This window comes from Tursiops truncatus, chromosome 4 (assembly GCF_011762595.2).
Source record: "Tursiops truncatus isolate mTurTru1 chromosome 4, mTurTru1.mat.Y, whole genome shotgun sequence".
NCBI lineage: Eukaryota > Metazoa > Chordata > Mammalia > Artiodactyla > Delphinidae > Tursiops > Tursiops truncatus.
Window position 1 is genome coordinate 30,607,695 of NC_047037.1, and position 24,029 is coordinate 30,631,723.

Below are 24,029 nucleotides of genomic sequence, written 5' to 3' on the forward strand. Positions count from 1 at the left end.
GTTTAGTGAGGCATAATTAAAATTTTAAACTGTAGAGCAAAGCAAATTTTAAAATTACCATAAAAGTTGAGACAAATACTTCTAGGCAGGATGGATGGAGACAATACTCATTATGAGGGTAATGGGGGCAGGCTCCTGGAGGGCCATTTCTTGATCTGGGTGTCATTTACATGGATCTGTACTTTATAATAATTGCTAAACTTTACGTATTTTATGTACTTCCCTGAGTATGTATTACATTAGAAGTTTTAAATTGTTTAAAATTTTTTAATTAACTGGGAGAGGAGGCAGAGACAGAAGCAGGAAGACCAGTTAGAAGGATTATGCAATAATCCAGGTGAGGTGCTTGAATCAAAGTAATAGCAGTGTAAGTAATAAGAAGTACATAGGAATTTTATATTTTAGATTATATCCTAAAATAGAGCAAATACGATTTTAGACTGATTGAACTCGGAATGTAACAGAAAAATGAGTCAGTGTTTTCGACCTCAGCCACTGGAAGGCTGGTCTTGCCGTTTATTGAGATGGGGAAGGCTATAAGAGAGCACTTTGGGAGGGCCTCATGAGAGATGAGAAACCCATTAAAGCCCAAATGGAAATGTTGATAGGCAACTGAAGGTTTAATCCTGGAGTTCAGGAGACCGTTCCATCCTGAAGAAATAGGTTTGAGAGTTGTCAGCACATACCTAGATGGATATTTAAAGTCTTGAGGTAGGATAAGATCACCAAGGGAATGAGAGAATTGCTAGAAGAAAACCAAGAGAGTATAGTGCCCTGATGTTTCAAAGAGGAAGAAGTGATGACATAGGTCAAAGGCTGCTGGAAGGTCAAGTAAGATAGGACTGAGAAATGTCAACTGGATTTAATGATATAGAAATCGTTGGTGTCTTCTGATACAAGAAACTGCCATTACCAGTGACTCTGAATAGAATAATATCCTTTCCATCATAAATTAAATGTCTAAATATATTTAGATCTATCTTTCAGTTCTGTCCTGTTACTCAATTCTGTTCTGTTCCCTGGTCTATTTATTTACAAACTGAACAAATAGTTTTAGTTATTTTAGCTTTAAAACATATTTTCTCACCTGGCAGGACTAGCCTTTCATTGCACTTCCTTCATGGAATGTCTACTCTTACATTGTAGTTTTCTTGTTAATATGAACTTGTCTAGATCTTTAAGAAAGAATCTGTTAGCATTTTTATTGTACTCTCATTAAACGCATGGAATAGTTAAGATGTAGAATGGTTAAGGCTTAATGATTAGTTGCGGAGGACAAGAAAGAGGAGGTGGTGCCAATATGCAGATATTAATTAAAGTTCTGCAAGTGGAGGATGGGATAGCTTAGGATGAAAACACAGGATTAAAAGATACAGCGTACACAAAGTCAACATACAGAAATCAGTTGTATTTCTATACACTATGTACAAAATATACACTATATAGAAAATATCTGAAAAAGAAATAAAACCTGTCCATTCACGACAGCATCAAACATTACAAAATACCTATGTATAAATTTAACCAAGGACATGAAAGATCTAAACACTGAAAATTATAGAACTTTGATGAAAAACACCAAAGATGACACAAGTGGGAAAAAAATCCCATGTTTATAAAAATATTGTTAAAATGTCTGTACTACCCAAAGCCATCTATAGATTCAATGCAACTCCTATCAAAGTTCCAATGTCATTTTTCTACAGAAGTATGGCGTCACATAAAAAGAAACACAGACCAATGGAACAGAATCAAGAGCCCAGAAACAAACTCTCACGTATACTATCAACGAATACTTGACCAGGGAGCCAAGAACACTAAATGGGGAAAAGATAGTCTCTTCAATAAATGATGGTGGGAAAACTGGATAACCACATGCAGAAGATGAAACTGGACACATATCCTACACCACTCACAAAAATTAACTCAAAATAGGTTAAAGACTTAAAGATCCGACTCTGTAAAACTCCTAGAAAAAAACATAGGAGAAACACTCCCTGACACTGCTCCTGGCAATAATTTTATGGATGATACCAAAAGCAAACGCAATAGAAACAAAAATTAATAAGTGGGACTACTGCAAACTAAAAAGTTTCTACACAGCAAAAGCAACAATCAACAAAATGAAAAGGCAACCTACCGAATAGGAGAAAATATTTGCAAATCATATATCTGATAAGGGATTAATATCCAAAATATATAGAGAACTCGTAAAACTTAACAGCAAAAAAAATTTTTGATTAAAAAATGGGTAGAGGATCTGAATAGACATTTTTCCAAAGAAAACATACAAATGGCTAATGAAAAGATGCTCAACATCACTCATCATCAGTGAAATGCAAATCAAAACCACAACGAGGTTTTAGCCTCACACCTCTTAGAATGGCTATTATCAAAAAGACAAGAAATAACAAGTGCTAGTAAAGTTCTGGAGAAAAGGGAACACTGTGCACTCTTGGTAGGAAAATAAATTGATACAGCCACTATAGAAAACAGTATGGAGGTTCCTCAAAAAACTAAAAATAGAACTACCAAATGATCCAGCAATCCCATTCTGGGTATATATCCAAAGGAAATAAAATCAGGACCTCAAACAGAGGACTGCATTCCCATTTCACTGCAGCATTATTCACAGTAGCCCAGATATGGAAACAACCTAAGTGTCCATCAATGGATGAATGGATTAAAAAAAAATGTGACATACATACAAATACACATATACACACAGAATTATCCACTGGATATCCATATCAATAAAAAAAAACATGACACATACATACACAGACAAACACAGAGAAATATTATTCAGCCATGAGAAAGAAGGAAATCCTGCCATTCGTGACGTGAATGGATCCTTAGGGCATTTCACTTAGCGTATGCTAAGTAAAATAAGTCAGACAGAGGAAGAGAAATACTGTATGATCTCACTTATTCGTGGAACCTAAAACAGCTGAACTCACAGAAAAAGAATAGTGGTTACTAAGAGCAGGGGTGGTGTTGGAGTGAGGGGAGATGTTGGTCAAAAGATACAAACTTCCAGTTATAAGGTGAAGAAGTTCTGGGGATCTAATGTATAACATGGAGATTATAGTTAACAGTACTGTATCACATACTTGAAAACTGCTAAGAGAGTAGATCTTAAACGTTAATCACCACAAGAAAGAAATGGTAATTATGAGAGCACTATGGGGGTAGTCATTTTACAATACGTAAGTATCAAATCAACAGGTACACCTTAAGGGGGCTTCCCTGGTGGCACAGTGGTTAAGAATCCGCCTGCCAATGAAGGAGGCATGGGTTCGAGCCCTGGTCCGGGAAGATCCCACATGCAGCAGAGCAACTAATACTGTGTGCCACAACTACTGAGCCTGCGCTCTAGAGCCTTCAAGCCACAGCTACTGAAGCCTGCGCGCCTAGAGCCTGTGCTCCGCAATAAGAGAAGCCACCGCAATGAGAAGCCCGTGCACCACAACAAAGAGTAGCCCCCACTCACTGCAACTAGAGAAAGCCTGCGCACAGCAATGAAGACCCAACACGGCCAAAAATAAATAAATTAATTTATTTTTTTAAAAATGTACACCTTAAACTTAAACAATGTTATATGTCAATTATATCTCAATAAAACTGGGAAAAAATGTTTTAAAAGTAAGACAAAGCAGGGCTTCCCTAGTGGTGCAGTGGTTAAGAATCCGCCTGGCCAATGCAGGGAACACGGGTTCCAGCCCTGGTCCGGGTAGATCCCACATGCTGCGGAGCAACTAAGCCCGTGCACCACAACTACTGAGACTGTGCTCTAGAGTCTGCAAGCCACAACTACTGAGCCCACATGCCACAACTACTGAAGCCCACGCGCCTAGAGCCCGTGCTCTGCAACGAGAAGCCACCGCAGTGAGAAGCCAGCGCACTGCAATAAAGAGTAGCCCCCACTCACCTCAACTAGAGAAAGCCCATGTGCAGCAATGAAGACCCAACACAGCCAAAAAAAAGAATAAATTAATTTTAAAAAAATAAGAGAAAGCAGTTTAGAATTTTCCAGCATGTGTGTAGGGAGAGGAGGAAAGAATGGCCAGAGGAATTGATCCCACACCTCCATTCCTGCCAGGTAGGAAGACAACTGGGGTAGCACCATGTAGGTATGGCATATATAGATTTAGTGGGCAAAGTTCAAGGAATCCTGCTTTGCTCAGGAAATAAGAGATGTGTTCATCTTAATTTTTAAAGTTCACCCTAAACTGAACATTGAACATTTAAGTTGCTTTTAATCTGTCACCAAGAAAGAACAGTTGAGTCAAGGGGTAAGCACTTTGTTAAACTTTAATTCCTACTGCCAAAGAGAAAAGTATTTCCTATTCTATTTACGCTCCTCTATTGACACTGTTTTCATACTGGATGAATCTCTTTCCTTTTTGCCCCGTAATTTGTCTTGACATTTTTTGTTTGTTTGTTTGCGGTACACGGGCCTCTCACTGTTGTGGCCTCTTCCGTTGCGGAGCACAGGCTCCAGACGCACAGGCTCAGCGGCCACGGCTCACGGGCCTAGCCGCTCCGCGGCATGTGGGATCTTCCCGGACCGGGGCACGAACCCATGTCCCCTGCAACGGCAGGCAGACTCTCAACCACTGCGCCACCAGGAAAGCCCTGACATGACATTTATTGCTCATTATGGTTAAAAATATTTAAGAGGAAAAGACTGATTTCTTTTTTAAGTATCAGGTTAAAAGTAATTACCCATGTATGATTTCAAATAGGCTTCTTTTAAAAATCATTTTAAAATATCATTTCATATAAATCATTTAATAAAGATATGGACCTCTTTACAATGAAGTTGGAGATCAGATTTACCATTACTATCATAGACAAAATGTAATAAAATGGCAAACAGCTGAAGAAATAAAGGTGGGACATAAGAAACAACCTCCTAGTGAAGCAGTTTACAGAAAAGCTTTCCATGAGAAACTTTCTGAATAGGATTCAGTAAACGATCATCTGTCTGGGCAGAGGATAGGACCTTTGATTACCTGAAAATCATTTGCAATTCAGATCAACAAGTAAAATCACCCACCAATGAAGTAGACAAGCACATTCTGCCACTGAACCCACACAAGCTACAGTCTTCATGCCAAAACCTTCTCTCCACCAAGACCTTATCAGCACTGCACTGAAATCCAATAAGCGTGCAGATAACAACCCAGATCTGGGTCAGGAATTATTGTTATTGCAGGTGAGGTACTGCACAACTCTCAAAGGGCAGGAGAACCAGGTCCTTTTCTTACCTTTACCATGAACGTGAAGTCTGTTAGGGCCGGGGAGTAGACAGCCCCACCGGCACATGGGCCCATGATCAGAGAAATCTGAGGGATGACTCCGGATGCCGTGACATTCCTCTGCCAAAAGAGAAAGGCAAAGGCATCTGGTTACAGAGGTGTTCAAGGCATTACCTGCAGAAAGACAGAGGCAACAATAAAAGTACATTTGGCTTTTATTCACAGAAATTCTATCCTAGAGACAAGAGGCCTAATCTGTACAGTTTCTTCCAGAATATTGTATATGCAACTTTTCCCATAGCTGGTGGGATGGTTGGCATATTACTTTCTGGGGCAAGTAAAACCTCTTCTCTCCTTGGCAGGGCAGTAGTTCCCCAAAAGCTCCACCAGGACATGAGCTCAGAGAGAATCCTACCACTCTCACCCCAGCTCTAAACACACCTCAGGCAAGGACCCCTGTCTGTACAAAACTGGCTGGAATAATGAATGAAAACCTTAGGTGGAATATACAGGGCCAACACTTACCCTGGATCCATGACCTCTACTTGGAGCCCCTTCACACCCTCCACAGAGGATGCCCAACAGTTACAAGGCAAGGCTAAGAGGCAGGTGCTACTTTACTCCGTCTTCAATGTCTGCCCACCCCTACACAGGGCAGATGGGCAATAGGGAGGTGGCAGAAGGCAAAAAGGTTCCATAGGGACAAAGCTGTTGTGAAGAGCCAAGCCTCAGGCCACCTTCTAGGAAAAACAAGATTTCCCAGGGGGCTGGAAGACCTAGGAAAGATAAGAGCCCAATGACTCCTTGCCCATCCCTCAGCTTCTATCCTTCCCTGAGCCCCATCAGCTTAAGAGAAGTATGTCCACTTTTAGCCTTGACCTGGGTCTGAGACCAATTTCTATAATTCACAGGACATAGCTCAGGACAGCACAAAAAGGCATCCACAGAGAGGATTCTGAGAAGATGGTAGAATGGGAAGCATCAGGAATCTGTCTCCCCACCTGGACAAAAATTACACTGGCAGAATCTGTCTGATGTAACTTTCTGGAGCTCTGTTAAGCCTACTGAAGGCTTAACATCCATAGGAAGATTTGGAGGGCAAATCGCGGTTAATTTCAGTCAATTTCAACTGGTAGCACTGTAGCAGCTTCCCCTACCCACCCTCTACCCAGCCATGAGGCATGCAGCTGTGCATGTGTTCCTGGAGTGGCTTACACAGAGGCAGACAAAAAGGACCCTGCCCTCCAAATATCGCAAATCTATGCTCCGACAGCTGGTTGTTGATTCTGATCAGAGGTGAAGTTAGGAAGTTAGGCGGCCATTGTTGTTACACCTCACACCATTGTTGCAAGCTCCTCCCCCTCCAGCTCAAAATCACCCGCATTAGGGAAATGCAAATCAAAACCAGAATGAGACACCACATCACACACATTAAGATGACTACTATCAAAAAAACAGAAAACAAGTGGTGTTGGTGAGGATGTGGAGAAAGTGGAACCCTTGTGCACTATTGGTAAGAATGTAAAATGGTACAGCTGCTGTGAAAAACAGCAGGGTGGTTCCTCAAAAAATTTTAAATAGAATTACCAAATGATCCAGAAATTCTGCTTCTGGGGATATACCAAAAAGAATGGAAAACAGGGTCTCAAGGAGATAACTTGTACACCCACATTCATAGCAGCATTACTCACAACAGGTGAAACATGGAATCAACCCAAATGTCCATCAACAGATAAATGGATAAACAAAATGTGGTATATCTATACAACGGAATATTATTCATCCTTGAAAAGGAAGGAAATCCTGTCACATGTTACAACATAGATTAAACTTGAGGACACTGTGCTAAGTGAAATAATAAGCCAGTCACAAAAAGACTAACACTGTACAATTTTACTTAAGTTATTTAGTCAAAATAATAGAGACAAAGTAGAAGGGTGGTTACCAGGGGCTGGCAGAGGGGATAATGGGGGGTGACTGTTTAATGGGTATAGAGTTTCAGTTCTGCAAGACAAAAAGTTATGGAGATGGCCCCTGTCCACCTCCCTACGGCTGCTCCGCTAGCTGAAAAGTTTCTCCAGGTGCGGAATTCCAGGCTACCACCAGCACAGAGAATGCACACCAGTCAGGAACCAGCACACCCGATGGCCCGGGGGCAACGGATATGTCAGAAACTGAAGCAAGAAAGTACTCGGCAGAAGGGGGAGTCAAGATGGCAGACTAGGAGGACGCAGAATTCGTGTCTCTGCACAACTAGGGCACCTACTAGGCACCGGTGGGGGACCACAGACACCTAAGGGGATGGGAGGAACCCCCAGTGACACGGTCCTAAGCAAAGGCCCTGCCCCATGCTCAGACCTCACCCCCCCACCGGCCTAGGTTCCACCTCACCCTAAACCCTGCCCCTGCCTAAGTTCCACCCCTCCTAAACTCTGCCCCAAGAGCCAAGTCTTTTTTTTTCTTTTTCTTTTTTCCTCTTTTAGATTGGGGTACTGTTTTACCTTGTTGATTCACTATTGTTGATTCATTTATATTTTTATATTTCCTAATAAATTTTTTATTTTCCAATTTTATTTTATTCTTCATACTTTGTTATTTTGTTACTCTCCTTTTGGCTTGTTCCCCCCATGCCCCCACTTTTTTTCTATTTTTTCTGTTGTGGTTTTATTTTACCTTGTTGTAGTTGTTTCAATTATATTTTTATGTTTCCTAATATATTTTTTACATTTCTAATTTTATTTTATTTTTTTAATTTTTTTTATTTTTTTTGCGTTACACGGGTGTCTCACTGTTGTGGCCTCTCCCGTTGCGGAGCACAGGCTCCGGATGCACAGGCTCAGCAGCCATGGCTCACGGGCCCAGCCGCTCCACGGCATGTGGGATCTTCCCAGACTGCGGCACGAACCCGTGTCCCCTGCATCGGCAGGCGGACTCTCAACAACTGCGCCACCAGGGAAGCCCTTATTTTGTTTTTTATTCTTTGATATTCTTTGCTCCTTTTCTTTTTTTTTTTTCTTTTTTTTTGGCCACACCACATAGCTTGCGGGATCTTGGTTCCCCGGCCAGAGGCTGGGCCCGAGCTCCTGTGGTGGGAGCTCTGAGTTCAAACTGCTGGACTAACAGAGAACCTCAGACCCCAGCAAATATTAATCGGAGTGAGGTCTCCTGGAGGTATTAATCTCAGCACTAAGACCCGGATCTATCCAACTGCCTGCAAACTCCAATGCTGGATGCCTCAAGCCAAACAACCAGTAAGACAGGAATACCGCCCCACCTATCCAAAAACAAAAAAACAAAAAAGAAACAACAAAAAAATATGTTACAGATGAAGGAGCAAGGTAAAAACCTAAAAAACCAGATAAATGAAGATGAAATAGGCAACCTACCTGAAAAAGAATTGAAAATAATGACAGTAGGGCTTGCTGGTGGTGCAGAGGTTGAGAGTCTGCCTGCCGATCCAGGGGACACAGGTTCATGCCCTGGTCCAGGAGGATCCCACATGCCGTGGAGCGGCTAGGCCCGTGAGCCATGGCCGCTGAGCCTGTGCGTCCGGAGCCTGTGCTCCGCAACGAGAGAGGCCACAACAGTGAGAGGCCCGCGTACCGCAAAAAATTTTTAAAAATAAAATAAAATAAAATAATAATGACAGTAAAGATGTTCAAAAATCTCAGGAACAGAATGAAGAAAATACAAGAGACTTTTAACAAGAATCTAGAAGAACTAAAGAGCAAACAAACAGTGATGAAAACAATAACTGAAATTAATAATACTCTAGAAGGAATCAATAGCAAAATAACTGAGGCAGAAGAATGGATAAGTGACCTGCAAGATACAATAGTGGAAAGAACTGCCAAGGAGCAGAATACAAAAAAATAATGAAAAGAATTGAGGACAGTCTCAGAGACCTCTGGGACAACATTAAACACACCAACATTCGAATTATAACGGTCCCGGAAGAAGAATAGAAAAAGAAAGGGTCTGAGAAAATATTTGAAGAGATTATAGTCAAAAACGTCCCTAACATGGGAAAGGAAACAGTCAATCAAGTCCAGGAAGCAGAGAGTCCCATACAGGATAAACCCAAAGAGAAACACACCGAGACACATATCAATGAAACTATCAAAAACTGAATACAAAGAAAAAATATTAAAAGCAGCAATGGCAAAGCAACAAGTAACATACAAGGGAATACCCATAAGGTTAACAGCTGATCTTTCAGCAGAAACTCCACAACAAAGAAGGGAGTGGCAGGACATATTTAAAGCGATGGAAGGGAAAAACCTACAAGCAAGATTACTCTACCCAGCAATGATCTCATTCAGATTCGACAGAGAAGTTAAAACCTTTACAGACAAGCAAAAGGTAAGAGAATTCAGCACCACCAAACCAGCTTTACAACAAATGCTAAAGGATCTTCTCTAGGCAGTAAACACAAGAGAAGGAAAAGACCTACAATAACAAACCCAAAAGAATTAAGAAAATGGTAACAGGAACATACATATTGATAGCTACCTTAAATATAAATGGATTAAATGCTGCAACCAAAAGACATTGACTGGCTGAATGGATACAAAAACAAGACCCATATATATGCTGCCTACAAGAGACCCACTTCAGACACAGGGACACATACAGACTGAAAGTGAGGGCACGGAAAAACACATCCCATGCAAATGGAAATCAAAAGAAAGCTGGAACAGCAATTCTCATATCAGAAAAAATAGACTTTAAAATAAACACTATTACAAGAGACAAACAAGGACACTACATAATGATCAACGGATCAATACAAGAAGATATAACAATTGTAAATATTTATGCACCCAACATAGGAGCACCTCAATACATAGGGCAAATGCTAACAGCCATAAAAGGGGAAGTTGACAGTAACACAGTCATAGTAGGGGACGTTAACACCACACTTTCACCAATGGACAGATCATCCAAAATGAAAGTAAATAAGGAAACACAAGCTTTAAATGACACATTAAACAAGATAGACTTAATTGATATTTATAGGACATTCCATCCAAAAACAACAGAATACACTTTCTTCCCAAGTGCTCATGGAATATTCTCCAGGATAGACCTATCTTGGGTCACAAATCAAGCCTTGGTAAATTTAAGAAAACTGAAATCGTATCAAGTATCTTTTCCAACCACAACACTATGAGACTAGATATCAATTACAGGAAAAAAACCTAGAACCAAAAAATACCTAGAAACAAATGACAGTGGAAACACGATGGACCAAAATCTATGGGATGCAACAAAAGCAATTCTAAGAGGGAAGTTTATAGCAATACAATCCTACCACAAGAAACAAGAAACATCTCAAATAAACAACCTAACCTTATATCTAAAGCAATTAGAGAAACAAAAACAAAAAAACCCCAAAGTTAGCAGAAGGAAAGAAATCTTAAAGATCAGATCAGAAATAAATGAAAAAGAAATGAAGGAAACAATAGTAAAGATCAATAAAACTGAAAGCAGGTTCTTTGAGAAGATAAACAAAATTGATAAACCATTAGCCAGAATCATCAAGAAAAAAAGAGAGAAGACTCAAATCAACAGAATTAGAAATGAAAAAGGTAAAGTTGGGCTTCCCTGGTGGCGCAGTGGTTGAAAGTCCGCCTGCCGAAGCAGGGGACACAGGTTTGTGCCCCAGTCTGGGAAGATCCCATATGCCGTGGAGCGGCTGGGCCCGTGAGCCATGGCCGCTGAGCCTGCGCGTCCAGAGCCTGTGCTCCACAACGGGAGAGGCCACAGCAGTGAGAGGCCCACGTACCACACACACACAAAAAAAAAAGTAAAGTAACAAATGACACTGCAGAAATACAAAGGAACATAAGAGATTACTACAAGCAACTATATGCCAATGAAATGGACAACCTGGAAGAAATGGACAGTTTCTTAGAAAAGTACAACCTTCTGAGACTGAATCAGGAAGAAATAGAAAATATAAACAGATCAATCACAGGCACTGAAATTGAAACTGTGATTAAAAATCTTCCAACAAACAAAAGCCCAGGACCAGATGGCTTCACAGATGAATTGTGTCAAACATTTAGAGAAGAGCTAACACCTATACTTCTCAAACTCCTCCAAAATATAGTAGAGGAAGGAACACTCCCAAACTCATTCTACTCATTCATTACCCTGATACTAAAACCAGACAAAGATGTCACAAGAAAAGAAAACTACAAGCCAATATCACTGATAAACATAGATGCAAAAATACTCAACAAAATACTAGCAAATAGAATCCAACAGCACATTAAGAAGGTCATACACCATGATCAAGTGGGGTTTATCCCAGGAATGCAAGGATTCTTCAATATATGCAAATCAATCAATGTGATACACCATATTAACAAATTGAAGGATAAAAACCATATGAAAATCTCAATAAATTCAGAAAAAGTCTTCAACAAAATTCAACACGCACTTATGATAAAAACGCTCCAGAAGTAAGCATAGAGGGAACGTACCTCAACATAATAATGGCCATTTAAGACAAACCCACAGCCAACATTGTCCTCAATGGTGAAAAACTGAAACCATTTCCTCTAAGATCAGGAACAAGACAAGGGTGCCCACTCTCACCACTATTATTCAACAGTTTTAGAAGTTTTAGCCACAGCAATCAGAGAAGACAAAGAAATAAAAGGAATCCAAATCAGAAAAGAAGAAGTAAAACTGTCACTGTTTGCAGATGACATGATACTATACATAGAGAATCCTAAAGATGCTACCAGAAAACTACTAGAGCTGATCAATGAATTTGGTAAAGTAGCAAGATACAAAATTAATGCACAGAAATCTCTTGCATTGCTATACACTAATGATGAAAAATCTGAAAGAGTAATTAAGGAAACAATCCCATTTACCATTGCAACAAAAAGAATAAAATACCCAGGAATAAACCTACCTAAGGGGACAAAAAATCTGTATGCAGAAAACTATAAGACACTGATCAAACAAATTCAAGATGACACAAACAGATGGAGAGATATACCATGTTCCTGGATTGGAAGAATCAACATTGTGAAAGTGACTATACTACCCAAAGCAATCTACAGATTCAATGCAATCCCTATCAAACTACCAATGGCATTTTTCACAGAACTAGAACAAAAAATTTCACAATTTGTATGGAAACACAAAAGGCCCCGAATAACCAAAGCTATCTTGAGAAAGAAAAATGGAGATGGAGCAATCAGGCTCCCTGACTTCAGACTATACTACAATGCTACAGTAATCAAGACAGTATGGTACTGGCACAAAAACAGAAATATAGATCAATGGAACAGGATAGAAAGCCCAGAGATAAACCCATGCACATATGGTCACCTTATCTTTGATAAAGGAGGCAAGAGTATAAAATGGAGAAAAGACAGCCTCTTCAATAAGTGGTGCTAGGAAAACTGGACAGCTACATGTAAAAGAATGAAATTAGAACACTTCCTAACACCATACACAAAAATAAACTCAAAATGGATTAAAAACCTAAATTTAAGGCCAGACACTATAAAACTCTTAGAGGAAAACATAGGCAGAACACTCTATGACATAAATCACAGTAAGATCCTTTTTGACCCACCTCCTAGAGAAATAGAAATAAAAACAAAAATAAACAAATGTGACCTAATGAAACGTCAAAGCTTTTGCCCAGAAAAGGAAACCATAAACAAGATGAAAAGACAACCCTCAGAATGGGAGAAAATATTTGCAAATGAAGCAACTGACAAAGGACTAATCTCCAAAACATACAAGCAGCTCATGCAGCTCAATATCAAAAAAAACAAAAAACCCAATCCAAAAATGCACAGAAGACCTAAATAGACATTTCTCCAAAGAAGATTGCCAACAAACACATGAAAGGATGCTCAACATCACTAATCATTAGAGAAATGCAAATCAAAACTACAATAAGGTATCACCTCACACCAGTCAGAATGGCCATCATCAAAAAATCTAGAAACAGTAAATGCTGGAGAGGGTGTGCAGAAATGGGAACCCTCCTGCACTGTTGGTGGGAATGTAAATTGATACAGCCACCATGGAGAACAGTATGGAGGTTCCTTAAAAAACTACAAATAGAACTACCATACGACCCAGCAATCCCACTACTGGGCATATACCCTGAGAAAACCATAATTCAAAAAGAGTCATGTACCACAATGTTCATTGCAGCTCTGTTTACAATAGCCAGGACATGGACAAGACCTAAGTGTCCATCAATGGATGAATGGATAAAGAAGATGTGGCACATATATACAATGGAATATTACTCAGCCATAAAAAGAAACGAAACTGTGTTATTTGTAGTGAGGTGGATGGACCTGTAGTCTGTCATACAGAGTGAAGTAAGTCAGAAAGAGAAAAACAAATACCATATGCTAACACATATATATGGAATCTAAAAAAAATGGTTCTGAAGAACCTAGGGGCAGGACAGGAATAAAGATGCAGACGTAGAGAACGGACTTGAGGACACGGGGAGGGTAAGCTGCGATGAAGTGAGAGAATACCACTGACATATACACTACCAAATGTAAAATAGCTAGCTAGTGGGAAGAAGCTGCATAGTACAGGCAGATCACCTCGGCGCTTTGTGACCACCTAGAGGGATGAGATAGGGAGGGTGGGAGGGAATGCAAGAGGGAGGGGATATGGGGATATATGTATGCATATGGCTAATTCACTTTGTTGTGCAGCACAAATTAGCACAGCATCATGAAGTAATTATACTCCAATAAAGATGTTAAAAAACATAAAAAAAAAAAAAGAATTGACACTTAAAAAGTTATGGAGATGGGCTTCCCTGGTGGCGCAGTGGTTGAGAGTCCGCCTGCCGATGCAGGGGACACAGGTTATTGCCCTGGTCCAGGAAGAGCCCACATGCCGCAGAGCGGCTGGGCCCGTGAGCCATGGCCGCTGAGCCTGCGTGTCCGGAGCCTGTGCTCCTCAGTGGTAGAGGCCACAACAGTGAGAGGCCCGCATACCGCAAAAAAAAAAAAAAAAAAAAAAAGAATGTTACAGAGATGGACAATGGTGATAGGTGCATAAAATTATGAACGTATTCAATACAACTGAACTGTACATTTAGAATGTCTAAGTTTAGGGACTTCCCTGGTGGCACGTGGATAAGACTCTGTGCTCCCATTGCAGGGGGCCTGGGTTCGATCCCTGGTCAGGGAACTAGGTCCCACATGCCTGCCACAACTAATAGTTCGCAAGCCACGACTAAGGAGCCCAGCGAGCCGCAACTAAGGAGCCTGCCTGCCACCACTAAGACCTGGTGCAACCAAATAAATAAACAAATTTTTTTTTTAAATGTCAACTACAATTGGCACTTGCCATCTACCTCTACAAGGATTAAGTCTTGTGCATTTGCAGCTGCTGACTTTCAACACCCCACCGAAAGGAGTTCAGGGTAGAAAGCTGAAATTAGGAACTCTGTGCTATGGGAAAAACAGGCAGAACAGGTCTTCAGAAAGTTAGATATTTTCAGGAGCCAATTTTATGAGCCCAATTCTTGTATCTCCTCATATCTAGAAAAACACTAAAATCCTTCATGGTGACATCTGCTCCTTGTGACTAGCAGTAACTTTCCTGAGACTAGCAGAAAACTTCTACAAGAAATATGTGCTTGATTGCATGTATTCCCCCTTCACCAAAATCACATATATTCAGACCTTCCCTCCTACCTCTTTGGAGCAGTTTCTCAGAGCTATCTGGGATGCTGTCTCCTGAGCTGCAGTCCTCATTTTGCCCCAAGTAAAACTTAACTCACAACTCTCACATTGTGCATTTATTTTTAAGTTGACACAACTTTTAGTTTGTAAACAGTTTTTAAGTCCACAACTCTGAGGAACAGCAAAAAAAAATGAAAAAAGAACAGAGGCTGAGGGACCTGTGGGAAATCAAATGTACCAACATACACATCATAAGACTATCAGAAGAGAAAGTGTGCTTCTGATGTAAGGATAAGCATATACATCAATGGAAAAAAACTGAGTCAAGAAATAAACCCTTATATTTATGGTCAATTGATTTTCTTTCCACCAAAGTGCCAGGACCATTCAGTAGGGAAAGAACAGTCATGTCAATTAATGGTGGTGGGACAAGGATGAATTTGGACCCTGACCTCAGACCATACTCAAAAATTAACTCAAAAGGGATCACAGACCTAATATGAAGGCCAAAAACCTATAAAACCTCATGAAAAAAAACTGAGACAGGCTGGGAGCTGGGACCCTTTGCTGCAGTGCTGCAGTGCTTGCACCTGGACACACCTCTCCTCGAGCAACAAAATAAAGAAAACTACATGGGACTAAAAGTAACTGCATGCAGGTGCAATCAGGGCAAATTCTGGACAAGAGATACAAAGAGACCAAAAAACGCAACTGCCACTTTTGAAGAGCCCGGAGCTAAAGCAGGGCACTGCACATGCCCCCTGCACACCACACCACCTAAGGGGTGGGCAGACCACCTAAGCCACCCCTCCAGCCCGACTCCCAGACACACCCCCATCCTCACCCCATGTAATGAAAAAGCTCGCCTGCACCCTCCTCAGTGAGCAAGCAAGCAAGGGAACCTGTTGTTTGTTCTCGCTCCCTCCTGCTGCAGCAGAGGCCCCAATAAAGCCTTGCCTGAATTTCTTGTCTGGCCTCTGACCAATTTCTATTGATTAAGGAGGCCAAGGACCCTGGTTGGTAACAAAACCACTAGACAAAATCTTCATGACTTTGTATTGAGCACAGTTCTTATATGAGAATAAAAGCATGATCTACAAAAGAAAAAAAACTGATAAACTGGACTTTAAGATTTAAAACTTTTGCACTTAAAACGCCACCATTAATAAATAAAAAGCCACAGGGACTCCCCTGGTGGCAGTGGTTAAGAATCCGCCTGCCAATGCAGGGGACACAGGTTCGAGCACTGCTCCGGGAAGATCCCACATGCCGTGGAGCAACTAAGCCCGTGTGCCACAACTACTAAGCCTGTGCTCTAGAGCCCGCAAGCTACAACTACTGAGCATACATGCCACAACTACTGAAGCCCGCGTGCCTAGAGTCCATGCTCCGCAACAAGGGAAGCCACCGCAATGAGAAGCCTGCGCACTGCAATGGAGAGTAGCCCCCGCTCCCTGAAACTAGAGAAAGCCCACACGCAGCAATGAAGACCCAACATAGCCAAATATAAATGATAAATTAATTAATTTACCAAAAAAAAGAAAAGAAATAAAAAGCCACAGACTAGTAAAAAAAATTTGAAAATCATATATCTGATAGAGGACTTGTATCCTGAATATATAAAGAACTCTTACTCAAAATCCAATTACAAAATGAGCAAAAGATCTGAACAAACATTCAGCAAAGAAGATACACAAATGACTACCATGTATGTAAAAAGATACTCAACAGGATTAGTGAGATGGGAAATGCAAATTAAAACCACGGAGAGGGCTTCCCTGGTGGCGCAGTGGTTGGGAGTCCACCTGCTGATGCAGGGGACACGGGTTCGTGCCCTGGTCCGGGAAGATCCCACATGCCGCGGAGCGGCTGGGCCCGTGAGCCATGGCCGCTGAGCCTGCGCGTCTGGATCCTGTGCTCCGCAGTGGGAGAGGCCACAGCAGTGAGAGGCCCGCGTACCGCAAAAAAAAAAAAAAAAAAAAAACCACGGAGAGATACCACTACTTACCACTGAAATGACTATAATGGAAAAGACTGACGATGCTACGTGTCAACAAGAATGGGGAGAACCTGAAACCCCCAATTACACTGCTTGTGGTAATATAAAAGGGAACAGTCACCTTGGGAAAAAATTTGGCAGTTTCTTAAAAAGTTATACATAAACTTATAATGAAGCCGAGAAGGACCCTGTGAGGCCCTCCCAAGTACAAAAGCCTTTCTGTGTCCCCCATTTCTTGTTTGTAGGAAAAAGGTTTTAGCCTCCTAGACCTTCCCTAAGTTCCAAAGGGCAGACTCAAATAGTTATTAATTAGGGGATTGAGGGAATGCAGAAAGAAATAATAGTGCGGCATGGGGCCTGGGCCTGGTTCCTCCTCAGAGGATGTGCATAACAATTCGATACATATCTCTGAGTTCTTCTACAGGAACTCAGGCCCCCTGAGCACAGGCATGTGGACCCCAGACTGGTTGGAACCAGAAGGCTGATGACTGAGATTCCTGAAACACCACCCTGCTACCTCACCACCAACCAATCAGACACACACACCCTCCTACTACCCTCCCTCACCTTCCCCTTAAAAACTCTTCCCTGAAACCCATGGAGGAGTTCAGGTCTTTGCTTGGCCCTACAATAAACTTTTCTCCGCTCCAATCTCCGACATTCCCGTTTGTTTGGCTTCACTGTGCATTGGGCACAAGAACTTGGGTTCGATAACTTGATCCAACAATTTCACTCTTAAGAATCTACTCAAGGGTTATGAAAACATATGTCCACACGATGAGCTATATACAAATGTCCATAGCAGGATTATTTATGATATTCAAAATGTAAAAACTACCCAAATGTCCATCAACTACTGGATGGATAAACAAAATATGGTATATCTATATACTATTATTCAGCAATAAAAACAAATCACTGATACACAGTACAATATGAATGAACCTCAAAAACATTATTTTAAGTGAAGAGAGATGAAAAAACTGTAGAGGCAGAAAGCTGATCAGTGGCTACCTAAGGCTGGGTAGGAATTGACTGAAAACAGGCAGGAAGGATCTTTTCGGAGGGAAAGATTCTAAATTGTAGACTGTGGTGATGGCTGCACAAGTTTCTTAAAAATCGTTGAAATGTATGCTTATAATGGATGGATTTTATGCTTCGTAAATTATACCGCAATAAAGCTGTTTTAAAAAAAATCAAAAGTCATAAAAGACAAAGAGAAATTGAGGAAATGTTCCAGATTGAAGGAGATTAAAGTTATATGACAACTAAAGGCAGTACTTAATCCTGGATTGGGGGGGGGGGGATAACTATAAAGGCCGTTATTAGGATCATTTGATGAAATATGAATAAGAATAATACTGATCAATCAATATTAAGTTTCCCAATTACTGTACTCTGTTTATATAAAAACGTCCTTGTTCTTAGAAAATATACAATGAAGGATTTAAGAGATAAAGGAGGCATAATCTCCAATTTACTCTAAAATGTTTCAGAAAAATATAACGTGCAAATATGTGCATACGGAGAGAAAATGATAGAGCAAACAGGCAAAATGTAAACAGCTGGTGAATGTGGGTAAAAGACATAAAGGAGTGCCTTTACTCCCCAGTGTGCTACCCCTAGAGCTCAAGTTTAAAGATTAAAAAGTAGGTTTAAGATCTACAAAGTGGCTCCTCAACGTACACAAGTGCTCCCACAACTACCAGAGTATCGTACACAAAGTAAACACACATTTTTCTGACTGAACACAAAGGGCAGTGGCAGGGAATAAAAACCTTCATAAGCCTGCAGGCCAGGGGATGACAAGAACAGCTGGCCTGATTAGAAACAATGTCTGCCTGTCTCTGTCCTTTCTTTCCTCCCCTCCCTGGAAATGCTGATCTGTCCCTTCTCTCAAGTTTACATCTGGCAGTATCTCTCCCTCACCCCAACCTCCCTTACTATACTCTCACAATGCACTTCCTACTTCAAATAATGTATTTAATTTTTGTGTTTCTTTTCATTTCTCTCTCTTTTAGTCTGTAAGAAAGCAGATATCTGAAATGATGTTCACCAAATGCTTCTAACTGGTGGGATCTTGGGTGATGGTGGGATTTCTTTCTTCTTTGTACTACAGCTTGAACTTTGTATAATGATCTTGTAATGTCTTAACCAAAAAAAAAAAAAAACCACAGGGGCTTCCCTGGCAGTGCAGTGGTTGAGAGTCCACCTGCCAATGCAGGGGACACGGGTTCGTGCCCCAGTCCGGGAAGATCCCACATGCCGCAAAGCGGCTGGGCCCGTGAGCCATGGCCACTGAGCCTGCGCATCCGGAGCCTGTGCTCTGCAACTGGAGAGGCCACAACAGTGAGAGGCCTGCGTACCGCAAAAAAAAAAAAAAAAAAAAAAAAACACTGCTTTTTTTAAAAACTGTTAATTCTATAGATACATGTATATGTATAACTGAATCACTTTGCTGTGCATCTGAAACTAACATAACGTTGTTCAACTATACTCTGATATAAAATAAAGTTAAAATAATAAAATTCCTAATTTTTAGCAAGTCAGTTCATTTTAACCTTTTATATTCCCTACTCCTTGCTTTTGAAAAAAAATTATTTAAGTGACATTCCCTTCTGAATAATCTTTAATTTTGTTTTCCCCTATAAGTATCAGTGGCCTCTATGAAAGAAAAAGAAAGATAACCCTCCCCACCTTATCAGTTCCCCCGACCAGGGATTGAACTGGGGCCACAGCAGAGTCCTAACCACTAGGCCACCAGGAACCCCCACCTCTCTTGCTTTTCATCCACCCTTCATGCCACCCCAATGACACAAGAAGGAGCTACGGGGCACAATGAGGTAAGATAGGGAAGCTCTGACCAGGACACAGCTTAGAGAACTCCCTGTACTCTTCCATTCTCTATTAACGGTTTCTCACCAGAAAGATGTCTGCGTAGCCAGCCAAAGACTCTACTCCCTCTTGGATCCGTGCTCCCCCAGAGTCATTCAGTCCAATCACCGGAGCCCCCACTGTCATGGCTTGGTCCATGATCTGAGATAGCAGAAAAATCTTTTGTGAGACAACTGACCCTGTTATGAAAAACAGCATTTACAAAGCACCATGGTGGTTTTCTGGAAAATGTTCTGAGTGTACTTTTCAAAACAGGAGTCCATAACACTGGCTCCATTCCACATGATGATTGGGTACCTCGTGGAAGACAGAAAATCAGATATTTAAACCGCTAATTAAAGTCCCCCAAGCAGCCAAGAGCCAAAGCACTTCCCATTTGCAGAGGCGAAGACTGTTCATGGCAACCACTTCTAGAGCCTCAGGCCCAGGCTGTAGTATTTTTTCAGCCTGGGACTGAACAAAATAATATTTTGAACTGATAGAATGGCAAAGCAGTATTTTTGTGAAAGTAAATGTGGACCCATCTATTAACTGGAGGCCAGGCCCAGCCCTCTTACTTCTAATAAGACAGATTTTCCTCATGGGTCAGTAGTTGACAGCCTAATGAGCAACATTTCTAACAGTCCTTGAGAATTTACAAAGCACTTTCACTTCCATTATCTCATTTAGTAATCACAACAGAGGCAATAAATTGTGGAGGAAATTAGGAAGGTTTAAAAGTTTAGGGATTGGCCCAAGGTCTCAGGAGTAACACATGACAGGACCACACGGAGAAGCTAGGTATTCCATTACACAGGGAAGCCCTGCCCAGCTACTAAAGATCAACTCTACCTTTATTCCAAAACTCCCCAAATATGATCTACACTTTTATTCACCACCAGAGCATCTCATCTGTAGCAGCATTTTTTAAATGCCATCATTTGCACTGCTTTTTTAGTACCTGGATTCTCTACCTAGACCATGGGTTCTTTACTTGGGATCCTCAGAACCGTAAGAAGCCTGTGAGTAGATTTCAAGGAGTCCATGAACTTGGAAAATTTTACATTTTATTAACCACAGCAGTATTAGAAATACCTGTGACTTTGTCATTAATAGAAGCCACAAATTTTTTATGCCACATTAAAGTTGCTGCAAATATCTTTTTTTTTTTTTTTTTTTTTTTTGGCCACACCGCATAGCATGTGGGATCTTAGTTCCCCAACCAGGGATCGAACCCGTGCCCCCTGCAATGGAAGTGTGGAGTCTTAACCTCTGGACCACCAGGGAAGTCCCACTTTCTGGTGGGTCCCACTTTCTGGCAGATATCTTGAAATATCATTTTCAACTCATGCCAACTTTGAAATTATAGCAGTTTATCCACTGCTAAATCTCAATTTAATTCATTAATAAGGAAGCATATATATTACAAATGTGATTTTTTAATTTTCAACCTCTTGTAATCCTACATTTTACTTTATGCATGTGTAAAAAATGCGGGTCCAGGGACTTCCCCAGCAGTCCAGTGGTTAAGACTTCACCTTCCAATGCAAGGGGTGCAGGTTCAATCCCTGGTCGGGGAGCTGATATCCCACATGTCTCGTGCCAAAAAACCAAAACATAAAACAGAAGCAATATTGTAACAAATTCAATAAAGACTTTAAATTTTAAATATATATAAAAAATGCAGGTCCGGCTTCACCAGCCTGCCAAAGGGATCCATGCTACAAAAAATGTTAAGACCTCCTGCCCTTTACTGAAGGCACCTTCAGGTTAGCACCACATCCTGCACACCTCTGCCCCACCCCATGTGACTGATGAAAGTATTGAGTTTGTTTTCAATATTAAATACTTACTTTGGGGGCTTCCCTGGTGGAGCAGTGGTTAAGAATCCACCTGCCAATGCAGGGGACACAGGTTCGAGCCCTGGTCCGGGAAGATCCCACATGCCACGGAGCAACTAAGCCCGTGTGCCACAGCTACTGAGCCTGTGCTCTAGAGACCGTGAGCCACAACTACTGAGCCCGTGTGCCACAACTACTGAAGCCCATGCGCCTAGAGCCCACACTCCGCAACGAGAAGCCACCACAATGAGAAGCCTGCACACCACAAGGAAGAGTAGTCCCTGCTCACCGCAATTAGAGAAAGCCCGCACACAGCAACGGAGACCCAACGCAGCCAAAAATAAAAATTTTTTTAAAAAAAGAAAATTTATAAAAAATAAATACTTACTTTGCAGATCTTTTGGGCATGTGCTCCCGACAGGCTGCCTCCAAAAACTGTAAAATCCTAAAAAGAAAACAAATCAAAAAATAATATGGAGTGACTAGCCAGAGGTGAAGACCCAATAGGAGGAGGAAATGGAAAATTCATAGATAAAAGTTTTTAAAGGATTTTCAGAAGTTTAAAAGATTAGGGGGAAAGTGTGACATAAAGTATTCCATAGAATGAATAGTGAATAAAATGTCTTAAAAGGAGTGCATGTAATGTGAAGAGCAAAAGACCTAGTCTTTGTATACAAAAATGACTTGTAGCTCTGAGGGAAGGAAAACTTTTCAGGCAGAATTAACCCAAAAAAATCAGATTCTATGGATGTCAAACAGACATTTCTATTACTAGGAAATATCTGCTGTTTTGATAAAGGAGGTGAAAGAAGTGAATGAGTCCTCACTGCTTCTTCTTGCTTCTGGATTTTCATTACCTTCTGATATAAAAAGCTTCTTGTAGGAATGACCTCCTTCCTAAATCCCCATCAAAAAGATAGTACGGAATTAAAAACACATTCAGCCTTTTTTGAGGACAAAAAAGAGGAAACAACAGCAGAAGAGAGAGTGAACAAATGAGGGAAGTGAAAGCACAAGAATATCTGACTTGGAGCAAATGGAAGCCTTTACACCTGCCGAGGGAGTAACCACAGGAGGGGACAGCCCAGGAACCACAGAAAGTGCGGTGGAAAGCAGACTGACAGGAAGTCTGTGTTGGGAGCAGTTAGACCCCACAGGGCCTCTTCTTCACCTGGAGAGGAGAAAGGAGGTTTACTCTCTCAAGAAACATAACGAGAGGGCTTCTGGAGTCACAATCCCCAGGCACAAAAGGCAGCAAAGGCAAGGCTGAAAACAGGTGAGATGCCTAATCTGTACAGTGAATGATGAGCCACTGCTGGCCCCTCCTTCCCCCCACTCCCTTCCCCCAGAACACATCTAAAGCCAATTATCACGCAAAAGACTGCGACTGCTTCTCTGGAAAAACAGAAGCTCCCCGCAGAAAACAATGTCTGCAGATATTAACATTTGGGGGATCACTACAAAAAATCTGACCCATCACTCCTCCCCCTCAGTATCCTTCAGGGCCTACTTCACATGCCCCATTTTCCCTAAAGCTTTCCTGGATCCGGATGTGACCTTCCCTTGTCCTGAGCCCATGGCACTTGCCCAGAACCTCTCACCGACGATCGGTAACTGTAGCCACCCCTGTTCTGTCCCATTCTACCTACAAAACGATTAGCTTCTCCAGGGCAAGAACTGTCTCGGTCATCTCCACCTCCCCCTCACCCCCACCCAAACCCACGGGCATAAGGGGTGCTCCGAAGCATCAATTCAATGAATTTTTGTTATCTCCTTAATAGTTAAGGGAACATTGTGCCCAGAAAGCACAATAGCCTTCTTTGTTCTAGCTATCTTACTAATGGTTGCTTCTATACAATTCTTTGCCTAGCTCTCATAAATTACAAAAAAGAGAGATGATCCCTTCTAGTTAGGCATTTGGCAGACACATTTATAACACAGTTTTAAAATATTTTAAAAGTAATTCTATTAGCAAATGAGTACTGTCTAAATAACTCTTAAAATAATCAAGTATAATTATTTTACTCTCAAACCTGGAAAACATTCTAGGTTCCTAAATAAGCTCTATACCTTTAAGATCTGTAAAAAGAAACTAAATATTTAGAATTATATACATATTTCTGTCTCTTAGTGGAGAAAAAAAAATCAAACAAAAAATAGGATACAACATGTTCTTTGTGTTAGTTTTCTACTGCTGCTATAACAAATTACCACAAATTCAGCAGCTTGAAACAACACACATTCATTATCTTACAGTTCTGTAATTTAGAAGTCCTACATGGGTCTCAGTGAGCTAAAATCAAGGTTAGCAGGGCTATGCTCCTTTCTGGAGGCTCCAGAGGAGAATCTG

At 41.1% G+C, this 24,029-nt stretch overlaps 1 protein-coding gene across 1 annotated transcript in view; it reads right to left on the reverse strand.

Moving 5' to 3' along the window:
• The window catches only part of PCCB (propionyl-CoA carboxylase subunit beta), a 90,683-nt gene that overhangs the window by 61,745 nt on the left and 4,909 nt on the right, over positions 1-24,029 (reverse strand). The window contains exons 4-6 of the mRNA XM_019934219.3: positions 22,068-22,124; positions 19,887-20,000; positions 5,274-5,384 (exon numbers count right to left, since the gene is read on the reverse strand). Coding sequence (XP_019789778.1) covers positions 5,274-5,384; positions 19,887-20,000; positions 22,068-22,124 — 282 coding nt within the window. The remainder of the gene's footprint in view (positions 1-5,273; positions 5,385-19,886; positions 20,001-22,067; positions 22,125-24,029) is intronic.